This window comes from Mustela nigripes, chromosome 16 (genome assembly GCF_022355385.1).
Source record: "Mustela nigripes isolate SB6536 chromosome 16, MUSNIG.SB6536, whole genome shotgun sequence".
In the NCBI taxonomy this organism is placed as follows: domain Eukaryota; kingdom Metazoa; phylum Chordata; class Mammalia; order Carnivora; family Mustelidae; genus Mustela; species Mustela nigripes.
Window position 1 is genome coordinate 33,495,241 of NC_081572.1, and position 14,522 is coordinate 33,509,762.

General features: G+C 40.9%; 2 protein-coding genes across 4 annotated transcripts in view; one reads left to right on the plus strand and one right to left on the minus strand.

Annotated features, from left to right (window-relative positions):
• TUBD1 (tubulin delta 1) overlaps nt 1–7,379 on the minus strand; it is a 27,854-nt gene extending 20,475 nt beyond the window's left edge. Inside the window, exons 1-5 of the mRNA XM_059378875.1 lie at nt 7,293–7,379; nt 6,373–6,714; nt 6,045–6,260; nt 2,626–2,773; nt 1,408–1,625 (exon numbers count right to left, since the gene is read on the minus strand). Coding sequence (XP_059234858.1) covers nt 1,408–1,625; nt 2,626–2,773; nt 6,045–6,216 — 538 coding nt within the window. The 5' untranslated portion in view covers nt 6,217–6,260; nt 6,373–6,714; nt 7,293–7,379. The remainder of the gene's footprint in view (nt 1–1,407; nt 1,626–2,625; nt 2,774–6,044; nt 6,261–6,372; nt 6,715–7,292) is intronic.
• A 313-nt stretch (nt 7,380–7,692) lies between these two features.
• Nucleotides 7,693–14,522, plus strand: part of RPS6KB1 (ribosomal protein S6 kinase B1) — a 39,613-nt gene continuing 32,783 nt past the window's right edge. The window contains exon 1 of one of the 3 annotated variants that reach the window (XM_059380570.1): nt 7,693–7,925. In XM_059380570.1, the coding sequence (XP_059236553.1) occupies nt 7,785–7,925 (141 nt within the window). In that variant the 5' untranslated portion in view covers nt 7,693–7,784. The remainder of the gene's footprint in view (nt 7,926–14,522) is intronic. The other 2 variants (XR_009400475.1, XM_059380569.1) reach the window with 2 other exon arrangements.

The following is a 14,522-nucleotide window of genomic DNA, read 5'->3' on the forward strand; positions in this document are numbered from 1 at the left end:
TTTCTCACTTGTACAGCAGGGATCATAATTACACCAGCTCCTTGAATTGTAAGGATTAATGACAGAATGCAATTAAAGCACTAGAGCAGTGTCTTGCTGTTTGTAAGGGCTCAAAAAACAGTGACTATTACTATTACTATCACACTTCCTTCCTACATTTCCTATAGTGACTGACTCACCTCTATTTTATCATTTCTCTTACAAGGTTGATCAACAGGAAATTGACCTATATAGAAAATTCCTCTCAATGGAAAGAAAGGAGGGGTGCCTGGGTGGCTCAGTGGGTTAAAGCCTCTGCCTTGGGCTCAGGTCACTATCTCAGAGTCCTGGGATCCAGCCCCGCCTCAGGCTCTCTGCTCAGCAGGGAGCCTACTTCCCCCTCTCTCTCTGCCTGCCTCTCTGCCTGCTTGTGATCTCTGTCTGTAAAATAAATAAATAAAATCTTAAAAAAAAAAGAAAGAAAGAAAGAAAGAAAGGAAAAGTCTTTGAAGGTTGGCAATGGCATGATGAACCCCAACACGAGGTCAAGGTCCCTCCTTTACATACTGTAGCCACAGGGACAAACCCAGGAATGGGTTTCTGAGAGAAGATGCACAATTATCTCCTTTGGATTTTTTTTTTAAATTTTATTTATTTATGTATTTATGTATTTATTTATTTATTTCAGAGAGGGAGAATGAGTGAGAGGGAGCATGACAGGGGAAGGTCAGAGGGAGAAACAGACTCCCCGCTCAGCAGGGAGCCTGATGTGGGGCTCCAACCCAGGACTTAAGGATCATGACCTGAGCCGAAAGTGGTCGCTTAACTAACTAAGCCACCCAGGCGCCCCTCCTTTGGAGTTTTTATTTATTTTTATTTTTTTAATTATTATTATTTTTTTCCCAAAGATCTTATTTATTTGAAAGACAGAGATCACAAGCAGGCAGAGAGGCAGGCAGAGAGAGAGAGAAGGAAGCAGGCTCCCCGCTGAGCAGAGAGCCTAATGCAGGGCTCCATCCCAGAACCCTGGGATCATGCCCTGAGCCAAAGGCAGAGGCCTTAACCCACTGAGCCACCCAGGCGTCCCCTTCCTTTGGAGTTTTTAAAAACAAGGACACTTCACTCCTTTGGAAAAGTTTAAGCAAAGTTAAATGAATCGCTCACAAAAGTACTATATAATATAATGAATGACTCCTGATGTGGTAACTTGGTATTTCCAAAGAAAGGGTGAGAGCAACCTAAATTTATCTCACTGCAAAGAATACAAAATACAAAATTTTCTTTTTCTTTTTTTGGTAAGTTTCATTTAAGTAATCTCTACACCCCATGTGGGGCTCAAACTCAAAACCCTAAGATCAAGAGTCACATGCTTCTCCAACTAAGTCAGACAGATGCCCCCAAAATATAAAATTTTTCAAAATTTTCATACCTCACCAGTTCCATAAGGCCATATAATGTGATTCATTTTCAAAGAATTTGAGTACTGATCTTGTAATTTCTGTGTAACAAAGGCTCCTAGCCCTGATCCTGTGCCCCCAGCCATACTCATTATGATGAAAAAACCACTCAAAGAATCACATTTCTCCACTTCCTTCTGGATTAGGTTCATTATAGATTCTTCATGCCTGGGTCCATGAACAGAGTAACTATGCAACACAAAGAAACAAATAAAAACACCTTTCAATTTACTCAGAAAGAGGCAATGCAGAGAGGAATATATACAATACAGAAGGTTTTTTAAACACATGGATGTGAACTAGCTCTTATGAAAGGTATAGGTGCCCTGATTGATAAAATTTAAATGTTAAATATATTGAACAGGAGAATAGCCCTGCGGGGACAGGGAATTTACTGGGTACAGAAAATTCTCTTTTATAGGCCATTCCTGTAGCTAAAGACTTCAGGTACCAGATGCTTCTGCAAGTTTATGGTACAAAATAATATTCACTATTTACAATAATACTCCTAAAGCAGTAGTTCTCAAACTTCACTGCACATTAGAATCACAGAGGGAAGCTTTAAAAAAAATTCCAACATCCGGACTTCATCGTAAATCAATTAAATCAGGGCGCCTGGGTGGCTCAGTGGGTTAAGCCTCTGCCTTCAGCTCAGGTCATGATCTCAGAGTTCTGGGATCGAGTCCCGCATTAGGCTCTCTGCTTGGTGGGGAGCCTGCTTCCTCCTCTCTCTCTCTCTGCCTGCCTCTCTGCCTACTTGTGATCTCTCTCTGTCAAAAAGATAAATAAAATCTTAAAAAAAAAATCAAGTAAATCAGAATTTCTGAAAGTAAGACCCACACATCGAAATTTTCCAAAGAACCCCAAGACATACTACTGCCTTGTTGTGTTCCCCATTAGCTGGAATACCTGCCAGATAAAGATATTGTTTTGATAATACGCTAGTTGGTGGGATGACAGTGAAGAGGTAGAAAACCCTGTAGGAAGAGAGCTTTGGTTTTATCATTACCTGGACCAGAAGCAGAGACACCCATGGGATAGAATGAAGAGTTTCTTCTGGGTGAAGTCACACTCTAAATTTTAAAATAGCAACTTCAGGATTATGTACTTGGTATATCAACTGTGCAGCTGTAACTATGCTGACAGGGTAGCTGTATCTAAACCAAAAATCATGAGGAATTACTCTTACCCATATGCCCAGTTGTTTCCAGAACCTTGTTTTTGACAGAAGCACGAATGCTGACCATATTTCCATCGGCCAGACTGGGAAGCTTTTGATAGTGTCTGACTGGTAACTTTAGGTTCCATATCGACAAGTATGGCCCGGGCAATTGGAACTAGACAGAGGAAAAAGACCAAAAGAAAAATATTTCATCTGTCTTATTCGGGTTATTTCAGAGCACAAATTTCTAGGTCCAAAAAAAAAAAAAAAAATCCAAAGATTAAGGATAGAAAGATCTGTCATACTGCTTAGAAATTAAGGTGGGCAGGGGCGCCTGGGTGGCTCAGTGGGTTAAGCCTCTGCCTTCAGCTCAGGTCATGATCTCAGGGTCCTGGGATCCAGCCCCGCATTAGGCTCTCTGCTCAGCAGGGAGCCTACTTCCCCCTCTCTCTCTGCCTGCCTCTCTGTCTACTTGTGATCTCTCTCTCTGTCAAATAAATAAACCTTTAAAAAAAAAAAAAGAAATTAAGGTGGGCAGTAGCAGGTTTTTGCAGATGGTTCATAATGTCTAGCATTCTACTAAGTAGAACGGATCAGTGAAGGCTAAAATGATCACTGGGTCAGGTCTACAAATATCTGTTAAGAGCTTACAACGTCCCATGTATGGTGCTGGGAACACAGAGATGAAAACAACATCAGTCTAACCCTAGAAGGACTGGTGGAAGAGATAAAACTTAATCTCAGTGTGATGTGATATGACCCACAATGAATCCACATTAACAGAGTAGCACATTCAGATGTATAAAATAGCGTGGGCACAGAAAGCGGGTCAGGATTGTTGAAACAGAAGACAGAGAAGGAGGGAGTACAGGGACTGATGAATGGGGATGCAAAGCAGGCAGGGCTCAAATCTTGGAAGTCCTGGTATGCAGTGCTAAAAAGCTTAAAAATTTATCTTTAAAATACTGTGAAACTACAAATGTTCAAGCAAGTGAGGAATTGTCATATGACTTTTAATCTTATTTTTAATTAATTCTTTTAAAATTTTATTTATTTATTTGTCAGAGAAAGAGAGAGAGAGAAAGCAAGAGCACAAGAGGGAGAGCACCAGGCAGAGCAGGCAGAGGGAGAAGCAGGTTCCACAATGAGCAAAGAGCCTGATGCAGAACTCAATCCCAGGACCCTAGGATCATGACCTGATGCCAAAGGCAGATGCTTAACAACTGAGTTACCCAAGCATCCCTTTAATTAATTAATTAATTAAATTTTTAAATATTTTATTCATTTATTTGACAGAGAGAGAGACGGCGAGAGAGGAAACACCAGCAGGGGGTAGGGGGGAGAGAGAAATAGGCTTCCCACCAAGCAGGGAGCTTGATGCGGGGCTCCATCCCAGGACCCTGGGATCATGACCTGAGCTGAAGGCAGATGCTAAATGACTGAGCCTCTAATTTAGTTTTTAAGTAACCTCTACACACAGTGTGGGGCTTGAACTCACAACCCTGTTATCAAAAGTCACAAGCTCTACCAAATGAACCAGCCAGGTGCCCCATCAGATGACTTGTTAAATACAGCAGTATGGAGGAGAGATACGACAGACACAAGAGTTAAGGCAGGGAAATAGAAGGAATGTCTTGAAATAATCCAGGTGAGAGATGACAAGAGCCAGAACTAAGCCAATGGCAGTGAAGATAGAAAGGGGAGAAGAGATATGTAGGAGGTAAAGTAAGCAGATCATTATGTTTGATGGTATGTGGGCAGAAAGAACCCAAGTTCTAAATGAAAAAATAATGAATGCCCTAAGGTATGGAGATGCTGAGTTTGAGGTACACATGAGGATGCAGGTGGAGATGTCCACGAATCAGTCTGCAGCTTGGAAGAGAAGCTGCAGATCTGAGAATCACCAGTGTCAAGAAGTGGCAAATTACAAGAGTAACTGAAATTAGCCAGAGAGAACTATACCAGAGAGGATTACACCAGTGAGGAGAGATAGCCTGAGATGCAACCAGTGGAGAAGAAAAGTTCAGAGACTAAGGAGGAGTTTCAAGGAGGGAGTTTTTGTTGTTTCTTTTTTAAATATTTATTTGACAGAGAGAGAGAGCTCACAAGTAGGCAGAGAGGGAAGGAGAAGCAGTCTCCCTGCTGAGCAGAGAGCCTGGATTCAGGGCTCGATCCCAAGACCCTGAGATCATGACCTGAGCTGAAGGCAGAGGCTTAACCCACCCAGCCACCCAGGCACCCCTCAAGGAGGAAGTTTTGTAGTTAATCTTATAAAATCCAGGAATGAATTGAGAAAAGAGAAACAATCACAAAAATCTAGTAATTAGATTACTAGGAACTTTTTTTTTTTTTTAAGAGAGGTGGGGAGAGGCAGAGGAAGAGGGAGAGAGAGAATATTAAGTTTGCTCCACACCCAGCATAGAGCCTGATGCAGGGCCTGATCTCATAATCCTGAGATCATGACCTGAGCTGAAATCAAGAGTTGGACACTTAACCGACTGAGCCACCAGGTTCCCCACTAGGAACTTTTTTTTAAAAAAATTAACATATAATGTACTATTGGTTTCAGAGGTATAGGTCTGTGATTCATCAGTCTTATATAATACCCAGTGTTCATTACACCACATGCCCTCCTTAATGTTCATCACCCAGTTACCCCATCCCCCTAGTCCCCTAGGAACTTTTCTTTGAGGACTTCAGTGGTGGTGTAGGGCTAAAGCAGGACTGTAGTTGGGTAAAGAGGGTTCTCCTTTGAGAATCTTAGATGAGAAGGTAAAGGGATAAGAAGGAAAAGAAAAGCTTAGGGTGCCTGGTGGGCTCAGTTGGTAGAGCATGTAACTCTTGATCTTGGCGTTGTGAAGTTCGAGCCCCACGTTGGGGGTAGAGTTTATTTTAAAAAAAAATTGCAAAGCTTATTCCAAATCCTTGCACCATGTACCACCCCAGTGCATAGACCCAAAATGCAATAAAAGTTTTTTCTTAAAGATTTTATTTATTTGACAGAGAGAGAGAGAGCGCGCGCGCGCACAGGCAGGGGGAGTGGCAGGCAGAGAGGAGGGAGAAGCAAGTTCCTGTTAACCTGGGAGCCCGAAGTAGGGCTCGATCCCAGGACTCTGGGATCATGATCTGAGTCAAAGGCAGACACTTAACCCACTGAGCCACCCAGGTGCCCCAGGGAATAAGTCTTTAAAAAACAAAACAGAACAAATCAAAACAAAACAAGAGAAAAAAGAAGTTAGTCATATGTTGTTTGGTAGGTTGGTGAGATCTGGGCATGCTCATGTGCTGAGTGTAAGTTGCCACTAGAGAGGCAAAGGTTGTTAACACAGAAACAAAGGGCTATGAGCAAAGTCATTCCCTAGAACAATGGGAAGAGTTGGGGTTCAGACACCATGCAAAGGACGTGGCCTTGAGTAAGGGAGAGGAATAAGATGCATCACACATACCTCCATTTTCCTCTTCACTGAAGAATCTTTCTTTGCAAGATGTTTGATATGCCTCATTCTCTCTTTTAGAGCAGAGTCCCTGGGGACAGTGTGAGTCAGTATATAGAGCATCAAATACTTCAAAACCAATCTGATTACCACACTGACCAAGTTGCACTGTTACTACTGACATGCTGAGAGGCAAACTAGGCCTATTCCCTCAAAAAAGTGAGCAACCTGTAATAGAAAAATATAGGCTTTAAGAACCACTACAGTACTAATAAACAAGGAACAAATAAAATATCATATGTACATTGATAAAAATATAACTTAAAAATGCCATACATACGGTGTTATAGATGAAATAGTTCCGTTGTCTAAGGAACTAATCATTCAAGGAAGTTGTTTTCTTTCTCTACATGGTTTTGGGATTTGGAATTTACTGTACCCAAATGCATTCAAAAACAGCTCAATAGTTACTGAAATCTGATTTGTAGTCACTGTGTCCCCAAGCATGCATTTAAAACAAAACAAAATGAGGGGTGCCTGGGTGGCTCAGTGGGTTAAAGCCTCTGCCTTCGGCTCGGGTCATGATCTCAGGGTCCTGGGATCGAGCCCCACATCGGGCTCTCTGCACAGCAGGGAGCCTGCTTCCTCCTCCTCTGCCTGTCTGCCTACTTGTGATCTCTATCTGTCAAATAAATAAATAAAAATTAAAAAAATAAATAAATAAAACAAAACAAAATGAATGCTAGTTGAAGGAATTCCTAGTTCAACTTCAACTACACTGACACACAGAACACAGAAGTTAGCTCAACAATTGTACATTTAATTAACATTAATTTTCTCTCTTCTAACTAATGACTTTCTCTCTCTACAAATCATCTTCTGGTCTGGTAACTATAGTAACACAAGAAATATGTGCGTTTAGCTCAGGTAGAGAGCAAGGAAGACAAAGCTTGGAAAGGGAGGACTAGATGAAATAGGAGACCGAACCTTCACTATTTTTAACAATGAAAAGAGAATTTTTGGTAAAGACCTCACACCAGGTCTTTGCAGCACCGGAAAGAACAGTGGCTAGTGGCTTTCGAGCCAGACTGTACTTAAAAATTTCCAATAACCTTGCAAACTAGGTATTCTCGTTTAATAGATAAGGAAACAGACTCTGAAAGGTTATGTGTCTTTCACAAGGCCACTGAAATAGAACAGCAAAACCAAGTTTCTCCCTTTCTCCACTAGCCCCAGGAGCTCCCCATAAACCCCACTCACTGATAGACCCAGAACCAGCCGTTTCCGTCCTGTTCAAACTTCAGAGGGCCAACCCCCTCATCATGCGCATGCTCACTTTCAATTAAAAAGAAAAAAACTACGGAGGACGAATGCGCATGTTCACAAACTAAGAGTTTTGTTGGTTTTTTTTTCCTATTCAGAAAGGTTAATTACGCATGTTCAATTTCAATTTATCAACTTCAGACTAGGTACGCATGCTCATTGTCCATCAAACGCTTTAGTCGACAATGCGCATGCTCTAGCTACCTCAAGCGGCTTCGGTCGGGGTTCTGCGCATGTTTCTGCCAGTACCTGGCGCCAGGCGATAGCTCTACGCATGTTCATTGCCCACAGTTCGGCTTCACACAACCTTGTACGCATGCTCTACCGCTGAACTTGAGGAGCCAGTCTAGGGCCTAGGCGCAGACGCACTGAGCCCAAGCAGCCGGTGATGGCGGCAGCAGCGGCGGTGGCTGCGGCGGGTCCGGGCCCATGAGGCGACGACGGAGGCGGGACGGCTTTTACCCAGCGCCGGACTTCCGAGACAGGGAAGCTGAGGACATGGCAGGAGTATTTGACATAGACCTGGACCAGCCAGAGGACGCGGGCTCTGAGGATGAGCTGGAGGAGGGGGTGAGGCCCGGGGTCCCGGGGGGCCCGAGGTGACAGGGCCAGGGCGGCGGCGCGGGCCCTGGAAGCCCGGCGCGTCGGAGAGCTCGGAGACCCGGGGAATGGGGGGCGCGAGTAGTCTCCAGGAGGAGCGTAGGCGCCGCGCGGTCCGAGGCAGGGGAGCGGGTGGGGCGGACCTGGCCCTAGGTGTGAGGCCGCTTTGGGGCTCGCAGGTGCAGGTTGCGCCTGTAGCCGCAGGTCGCGCCTGTAGCCCTAGATCAGCGCAGCCGGGAGCAGTCTATTTGTGGAGGGAACGAGAAAGGGCGCGTGGTCGATTCCTCTAGCTCTTGAACTTGAGTGTGGCGGGGCGCGAGTGGTGTAAGCGCGTGTTGGGGGGAGGAGGACTGCGCTTTCTGGGTGTCCCTTAAGTGCAGGTGAAGTGCGGAAGGGTTTCCTTTCGAATGTAAGTTTTCAAGTATTAAATCTTCAGACCTCCCACAACCACCTCTCTTCTCGGCCTGTCGCTTCTCTCCTAGGAAGCGCTCAGCTGTTAGAAGTGACAGCTGAAAACTTCTGTCGGGAGTAGCGCTGCCGCTGCTGTTACAGCCACCAGGAGTTTTATTTCGGGAGCAAGGGGGCTCTGCTGCATCTTCCAGGGTTTGTTTGTTTGCTTTTTTTTTTTTTTTAAACACCCTCTTCCGTGTGACTTTTTTTTTTTTTTTCTTTTCTTAAAGCATTTATAATGGCACACGGCATTTGTAACTTTCCCCCTAGTTGAAGATGTCTACTTTTTTTCAAAATACTTTGTGTAATTTGGGGGTGGAAAAAAACCAGCGTTGACAGCTGTGATTTGGCTTGCCAAAAATAAATTGCTTGTACTGAGACTTGTGAATGGTGGTGTGAGGGCTTTCCTTGCTGTAATTTAGGGTACTAAATTTAGAATTGTTTTTTCCTAATGCATAGCTTGGTTTTACCTTTGCTGTCTTAATAGTTTGTTATTCTTTATGGAATACCATTCTTTTTTCAAGATAAAGTTATTGAAAAATCACAAATTGCACTTGAAGTTCAAAAATACTGTTGTCATACTAAGTCACTGATTCTGGGCAAATGATCACTCCTGGTAACCTCATGATAATTTAGATTTTAAATCCCACTGTCTAGGTGAGCACATGAGTTAAGGACTGGTGTCAGATATTTGCACTATGTAAGAGACTTCCCTTTTCCTCACCTGATTTTCCTCTCCAGGAAAGTAAGTTGTGCCCTGCTTGTTGCCAAAAGATTGAGATGCTATTAAAAAAAAAAAGAGCTTTGAACATTGTAAGAAACTAAGTGGGCTGAAATAAATTGTTTTTTCATAATGAAATGAATCTAAATAAAAATCACAGTTTGTAAGGTGGGTATTTAGTTGTATACTTTTTAGTATGTTTGCCTGCAGAATTCCAGGTACACGACATACAATTTGAAACAGATATGGAATTACTTTCACTATGTATTGCATACTGTCATTAATTATATTGGCTCCATATGGCAGCAGCTTTGGAGCGGGGCAAGGGGGAAAACTGGGTAATTCAGGAGATGTTAAAGCAGTTGAAAGTAAAACACTGTATTTAGATTTCTGTTACGAAATGGGATCTCCTTGAGATGTGTTTTGGCCTGCTCCTGTACATTCATTTTGTTGGGTACAAGCAAACAGGTTTTGAGAGAGTGTGGAAGAGGAGGCCAGAGAGATTGGTAGAAATATGAAAGAGAAAGAAATAAGACCACTACCCTGGGGAGGGGAACTTTGGAGAAAAAGCAAAGGTAAAGAGGATTTTGAGGAAGAGCCTTCAGTAGAATATATCTTACTTAGCAATGCTTTTGGAGTTGAAAATATTTCTTTTGAATGTGTTATTCCAAGAGATTCCTCAAGGTAGACAAGTGAAAAGAGTTGAGAATGGGATTGGGTTGGCCACTTGAGGAAATGCAGTGACATCCAGGTTTCTCTAAAACAAAATCTAAAAATTCTGAAAAACAAGAGAAGTTTAGAATCTTGGAAAATCTGGGTAGTCGTGAATATGCAACACTTAGTACACAAGCTTTTAAAACATTGGTCTCAGAGAAGCCCCACTTCATCATTGTATAGCAAGGAAACTGAGGCATAAACCAGAGAGGTGATTGCTCAAGACTACATAGATAACTAGTAGTTAACTAGTAGTGTCTGCTGATTCCATTCAGCCTGCAGGCTTCATTGCACAGCTTTTTCATTGCATTTACTTGTCTTGTTCATTCTGTACCTCTTTGTGGTGGGTTAAAAGTTAATTCAAATCCCTCTAGGCATTGTCACTGGCTGTGTGGCTTTTTTTTTTTTTTTTTTTTTTTAAGATTTTACTTATTTGAGAGAGAGAGAGACAGCACAAGCAGGCAGAGCACCAGACAGAGGGAGAGGGAGAAGCAGGCTCGCCAAGCAGGGAGCCTGATATGGGGCTCTGTCCCAGGACTCTGGAATCATGACCTGAGCTAAAGGCAGGCGCTTAACTGACTGAGCCACCCAGGTGGCTGTATGATTTATGATTGTATGATTTAGAATAAATTGCTTAATCTGACACTATTTTCTTCTCTGTAAGATGAGGATTATGTGAGTTAAAGTATATAAAATATTGTCCTCTTAAAACATTCTGGCATATTAAGCAGTTAGCTTGTTCATGGAAAGCTGTCAGTCTTACTCATTGTCAAAAAACCAAACGTTCAAGTTTACCCTCATTTTTGCCTAGAGACTTGATAAATGCAGTTATACCAGAGGTGCTGCATTTTTGAAACTGTAGGGTTTTTTAAATTATTGGTCCTAGTTAGAGCTATATGCCTTTTTAGATATGTTACACTAGCTAAATTTATATTAACCAATATATATGTTTATACAGCATAGTTAATTCTTTAGTTAGTAAAGGATGTCTTCATGAGGACAGTAAATGAAAGCATTTATGAATAAAGCTGAATGTCTCTTAACTAAGAAAAGACCCTGATTGAATACCTCAAAAGACTATATTAAAAAGCAATGGGTAAGAGCGTTTTGGGGGAGGGGGCTGGATGGGTGGGTTTGGATCTTTTTTTTTGTTTTTCACTGGTGGTGGTATAATTTGGGGAGAGTGAGTTGAAACTAAGGGAAAGTTTTCCTCTAGAGAGTTTCATTAGATTATGAAGATGTTGTAAACTTCTGTTTTCTATAGAGACACAAAAACAGTACTAATCCTTAATTTTTACTCTACTAATTCAAAATTTGAAGTAGTCACAGAAGCTTACTGCATGAGTTTCAGATTGGGATATCAGATTTTTATTGAGCAAAAAGTTTAAAATTTTTTAGTGCTTTGAAAAATATAGTGCTAAAGCAAATATTCACTGTTACGAAAAATTACAGAAAAACATCAGTAGTTATCCTGCATTATAATAGGCATTATAAAGCAGTTTTAAGTAGCTCAAGATTTTGAGCAAGGTTTACTCCTTTTCTCCCAATTCATTGATTTTCTGAATCTTATTTTATAATGAAATGTTTGTGACAAGCAGGCAAGTGGATAAACCGTATAATGGATATCTGGATTAAGGATATTTCACCCATTGTATAACAACTTATTTACATTTTTATGAAATGTTCTCTCTTTGATTGGGATCTTAGGCATATTAAGTTGAATTTATATACAATTTTAACTTAAAACTTGGGAAATAGTTTGGTGGGTGGTTTGAAACATACCTTGAATAGTTCTTAGGTGAGCAGGATTCATGTTGTCAATCATAGTAGCACATGAAGAAAAGCATTAAGTCATAAAAAGTCATAAAGCTTAAAGCGGAGGAAAAAAAAAATCTAACTGAAAAGTTTCCTATGAAAGAATTGTGTATGTATTATATAATGTTAGCCTGATGCTTCAGGTGTGAGACTTTTCTGTCGGTCACGTGGGCCACAGAAAAGCATTGTGCCTCAAATGTTTCTGCTCCAGAAGGTAACGGTAGGAAGTTATAAACACAGATGGAGGTGGTAATACAGGCCTGGCTGGCTTCGGAAATGAAATATAGCCGCAGGCCATATCTTTCTAGGTGGCTTCAAAGTCATGGTTTAATGTTAACTACCCTGTGGTCTTTAATTTAAAATTAAGTAAAACTAACATTAAAGTAAAAACAATTATGTATTACTACTTTTATCACATTTGAGAGAAGTTAGTCTTTTGTCTTTAAAGTGAAGCCATTATATGTGAAGCACTGGAGACCAAAAAAACCTTTAACCATAACTACTACTACCCCCCCACAAAAGAAACTGTATCAAGTTGAAACTGCAAGAATTTTTTTCCCCTTGGTATTGCCCCATCCATTTAGCTCAGTCTAACATTGAAACTTACATGCCTAGTATTAGCCTTCATCCTGACTTGTTCACACCATGAGTAAATTTTGGCTGAAAACTTATAGTTTTGGGGGGACATTTAAGCATCCTTTGTTTAAGAATACTATCAGTTTTCTTTGTGTAGCTTGAATGTGTACTGGTACCTTTTTTTTTTAAAGGTTTTATTTATTTATTTGACAAACAGAGATCACAAGTAGGCAGAGAGGCAGGCAGAAGAGAGAGAGGAGGAGGAAGCAGCCTCCCTGCTGAGCAGAGAGCCTGATGTAGGGCTTGATTCCAGGACCTTGAGACCATGACCTGAGCTGAAAGCAGAGGCTTTAACCCACTGAGCCACCCAGGCGCCCCTGTACTGGTTCCTTTGAAGGAAGTTATGTTCAACTAAACATTTTATAAATTATTCTAAAATGTTCAATAAAAACTTAAAAACTTACCGTTTTTAAAAAATACTTAAATTCCAGTTAGTCAGCCTACAGTGTAATATTAGTTTTAGGTATACAATTTAGTGATTCAGCACTTAAAAAAACATCATTATTGAGAGCCCAATTAAGGGATATCCTTTTATATAAATTGAAAGACTCATAACCAGACTGTATTCAAGAATACTTACTTTAAAGCTATATTTTATAATATTCATAACTGAATTTCTACTGCCCAGGGTTTGTTTTTTTTTTTTTTTTGGCAATTCTGTGACTTTTAGTGTATTTATAGAGTTGTACAACCACCACTGCAATTTAGTTTTAAAACATTTTTATTGCCTTAAAAGAAACTGGGCCCATTTAGAGTCACTACTGCCACCTCTATCCCTAGGTAACCAGGGGTCTACTTTCCATCTCTGTAAATTTGCTTTTTCTGGACATTCCATATAAATTGAATCATTCAGTATGTGGACTTTGTGTCTGGCTTCTTTTACATAACATGACGTTTTGGAAGATCAGCTATGTCATAGTATGTACATAGAACCAAGTTGTATTCCATTGTATGTGTCAACCACATTTTATTTATGAGTTCACCAGTTGATACTCATTGCAGTTGTTCAGTTTTTGACTGTTGTGAATAATGCTGCTAAGAACATTTGTACCCAACTCTTTATGGAACATATATTTTTATTTTTCTTGGGTAGATACCTATGAGGAGATTTGCAGGGTTATATGTTAAGTCTACGTTTAATTTTTCAAGAAACTGCCAAACTGTTAAAGAGGTTGTACCATTTTATATTCCTGACAGTAGTTTACCAGTGTTCTAATTTCTCTCCTTCTTGCGCAACTTACTTTTCTGTCTTTTTAATTATAGCCATCCTGTGGATATGAAGGGTTATCTCAGTGTGATTTTGATTTGCATTTGCATTTCTGTAATGGCTGATGATGTTGAACATCTTTTCAGGTGCTTATTGACCATTTGTGTATCTTGTTTGGAGAAATACCTGTTCAGATTCTAACATACTTTTTAAAAATTGCGTTATTTTTAAATTTTTGAGTTGTAGAAGTTCTTTATATATTCTTACTCTGTGGGTTTTCTTTTCACTTTTGAAGTGCAAAAGTTTTACATTTTGAATAAGTCCAGTTTATTGGTTTTTTTTTCCTTGAGTCATTTGTGCTTTTGGTGATGTGTCTTTTTTAAAGATTTTATTTATTTATTTGAGAGAGAGAGAGAGAGAGCGCGCACAAGTTGGGGCAGGGACAGAGAGACAAGCGGACTCCCTGCTGAGCAGGAAGCCTGACATGGAGCTCTATCCCAGCACCCTGGGATCAGGACTAAGCAAAGGCAGATGCTTAATTGACTGAGCCACTCAGGTGCACCTTGGTGATGTGTCTTTTTTTTTTTTTTTTTTTTAAAGATTTTTTATTTATTTATTTGACAGAGAGAAATCACAAGTAGATGGAGAGGCAGGCAGAGAGAGAGGAAGGGAAGCAGGCTCCCTGCTGAGCAGAGAGCCTGATGTGGGACTCGATCCCAGGGCCCTGAGATCATGACCTGAGCCGAAGACAGCAGCTTAACCCACTGAGCCACCCAGGCGCCCCTTGGTGATGTGTCTTAAGTAATCATTGCCTATCCCAAGATCATGAAGAATTACTTTAGGTTTCTTGTAGGAGTTTTGTAGTTTTAGCTCTTATATTTAGGCCTGTGATCAATTTTTTTTTAAAGGTTTACTTATTTATTTGAGAGAGAGTATGTACATGGAACGTCAAGGGACAGAGGGAGAGGGAGAGAGAATGGCTAGCAGACTCCATGCTAAGTGTGGAGCCTGATGTAGGGCTCAA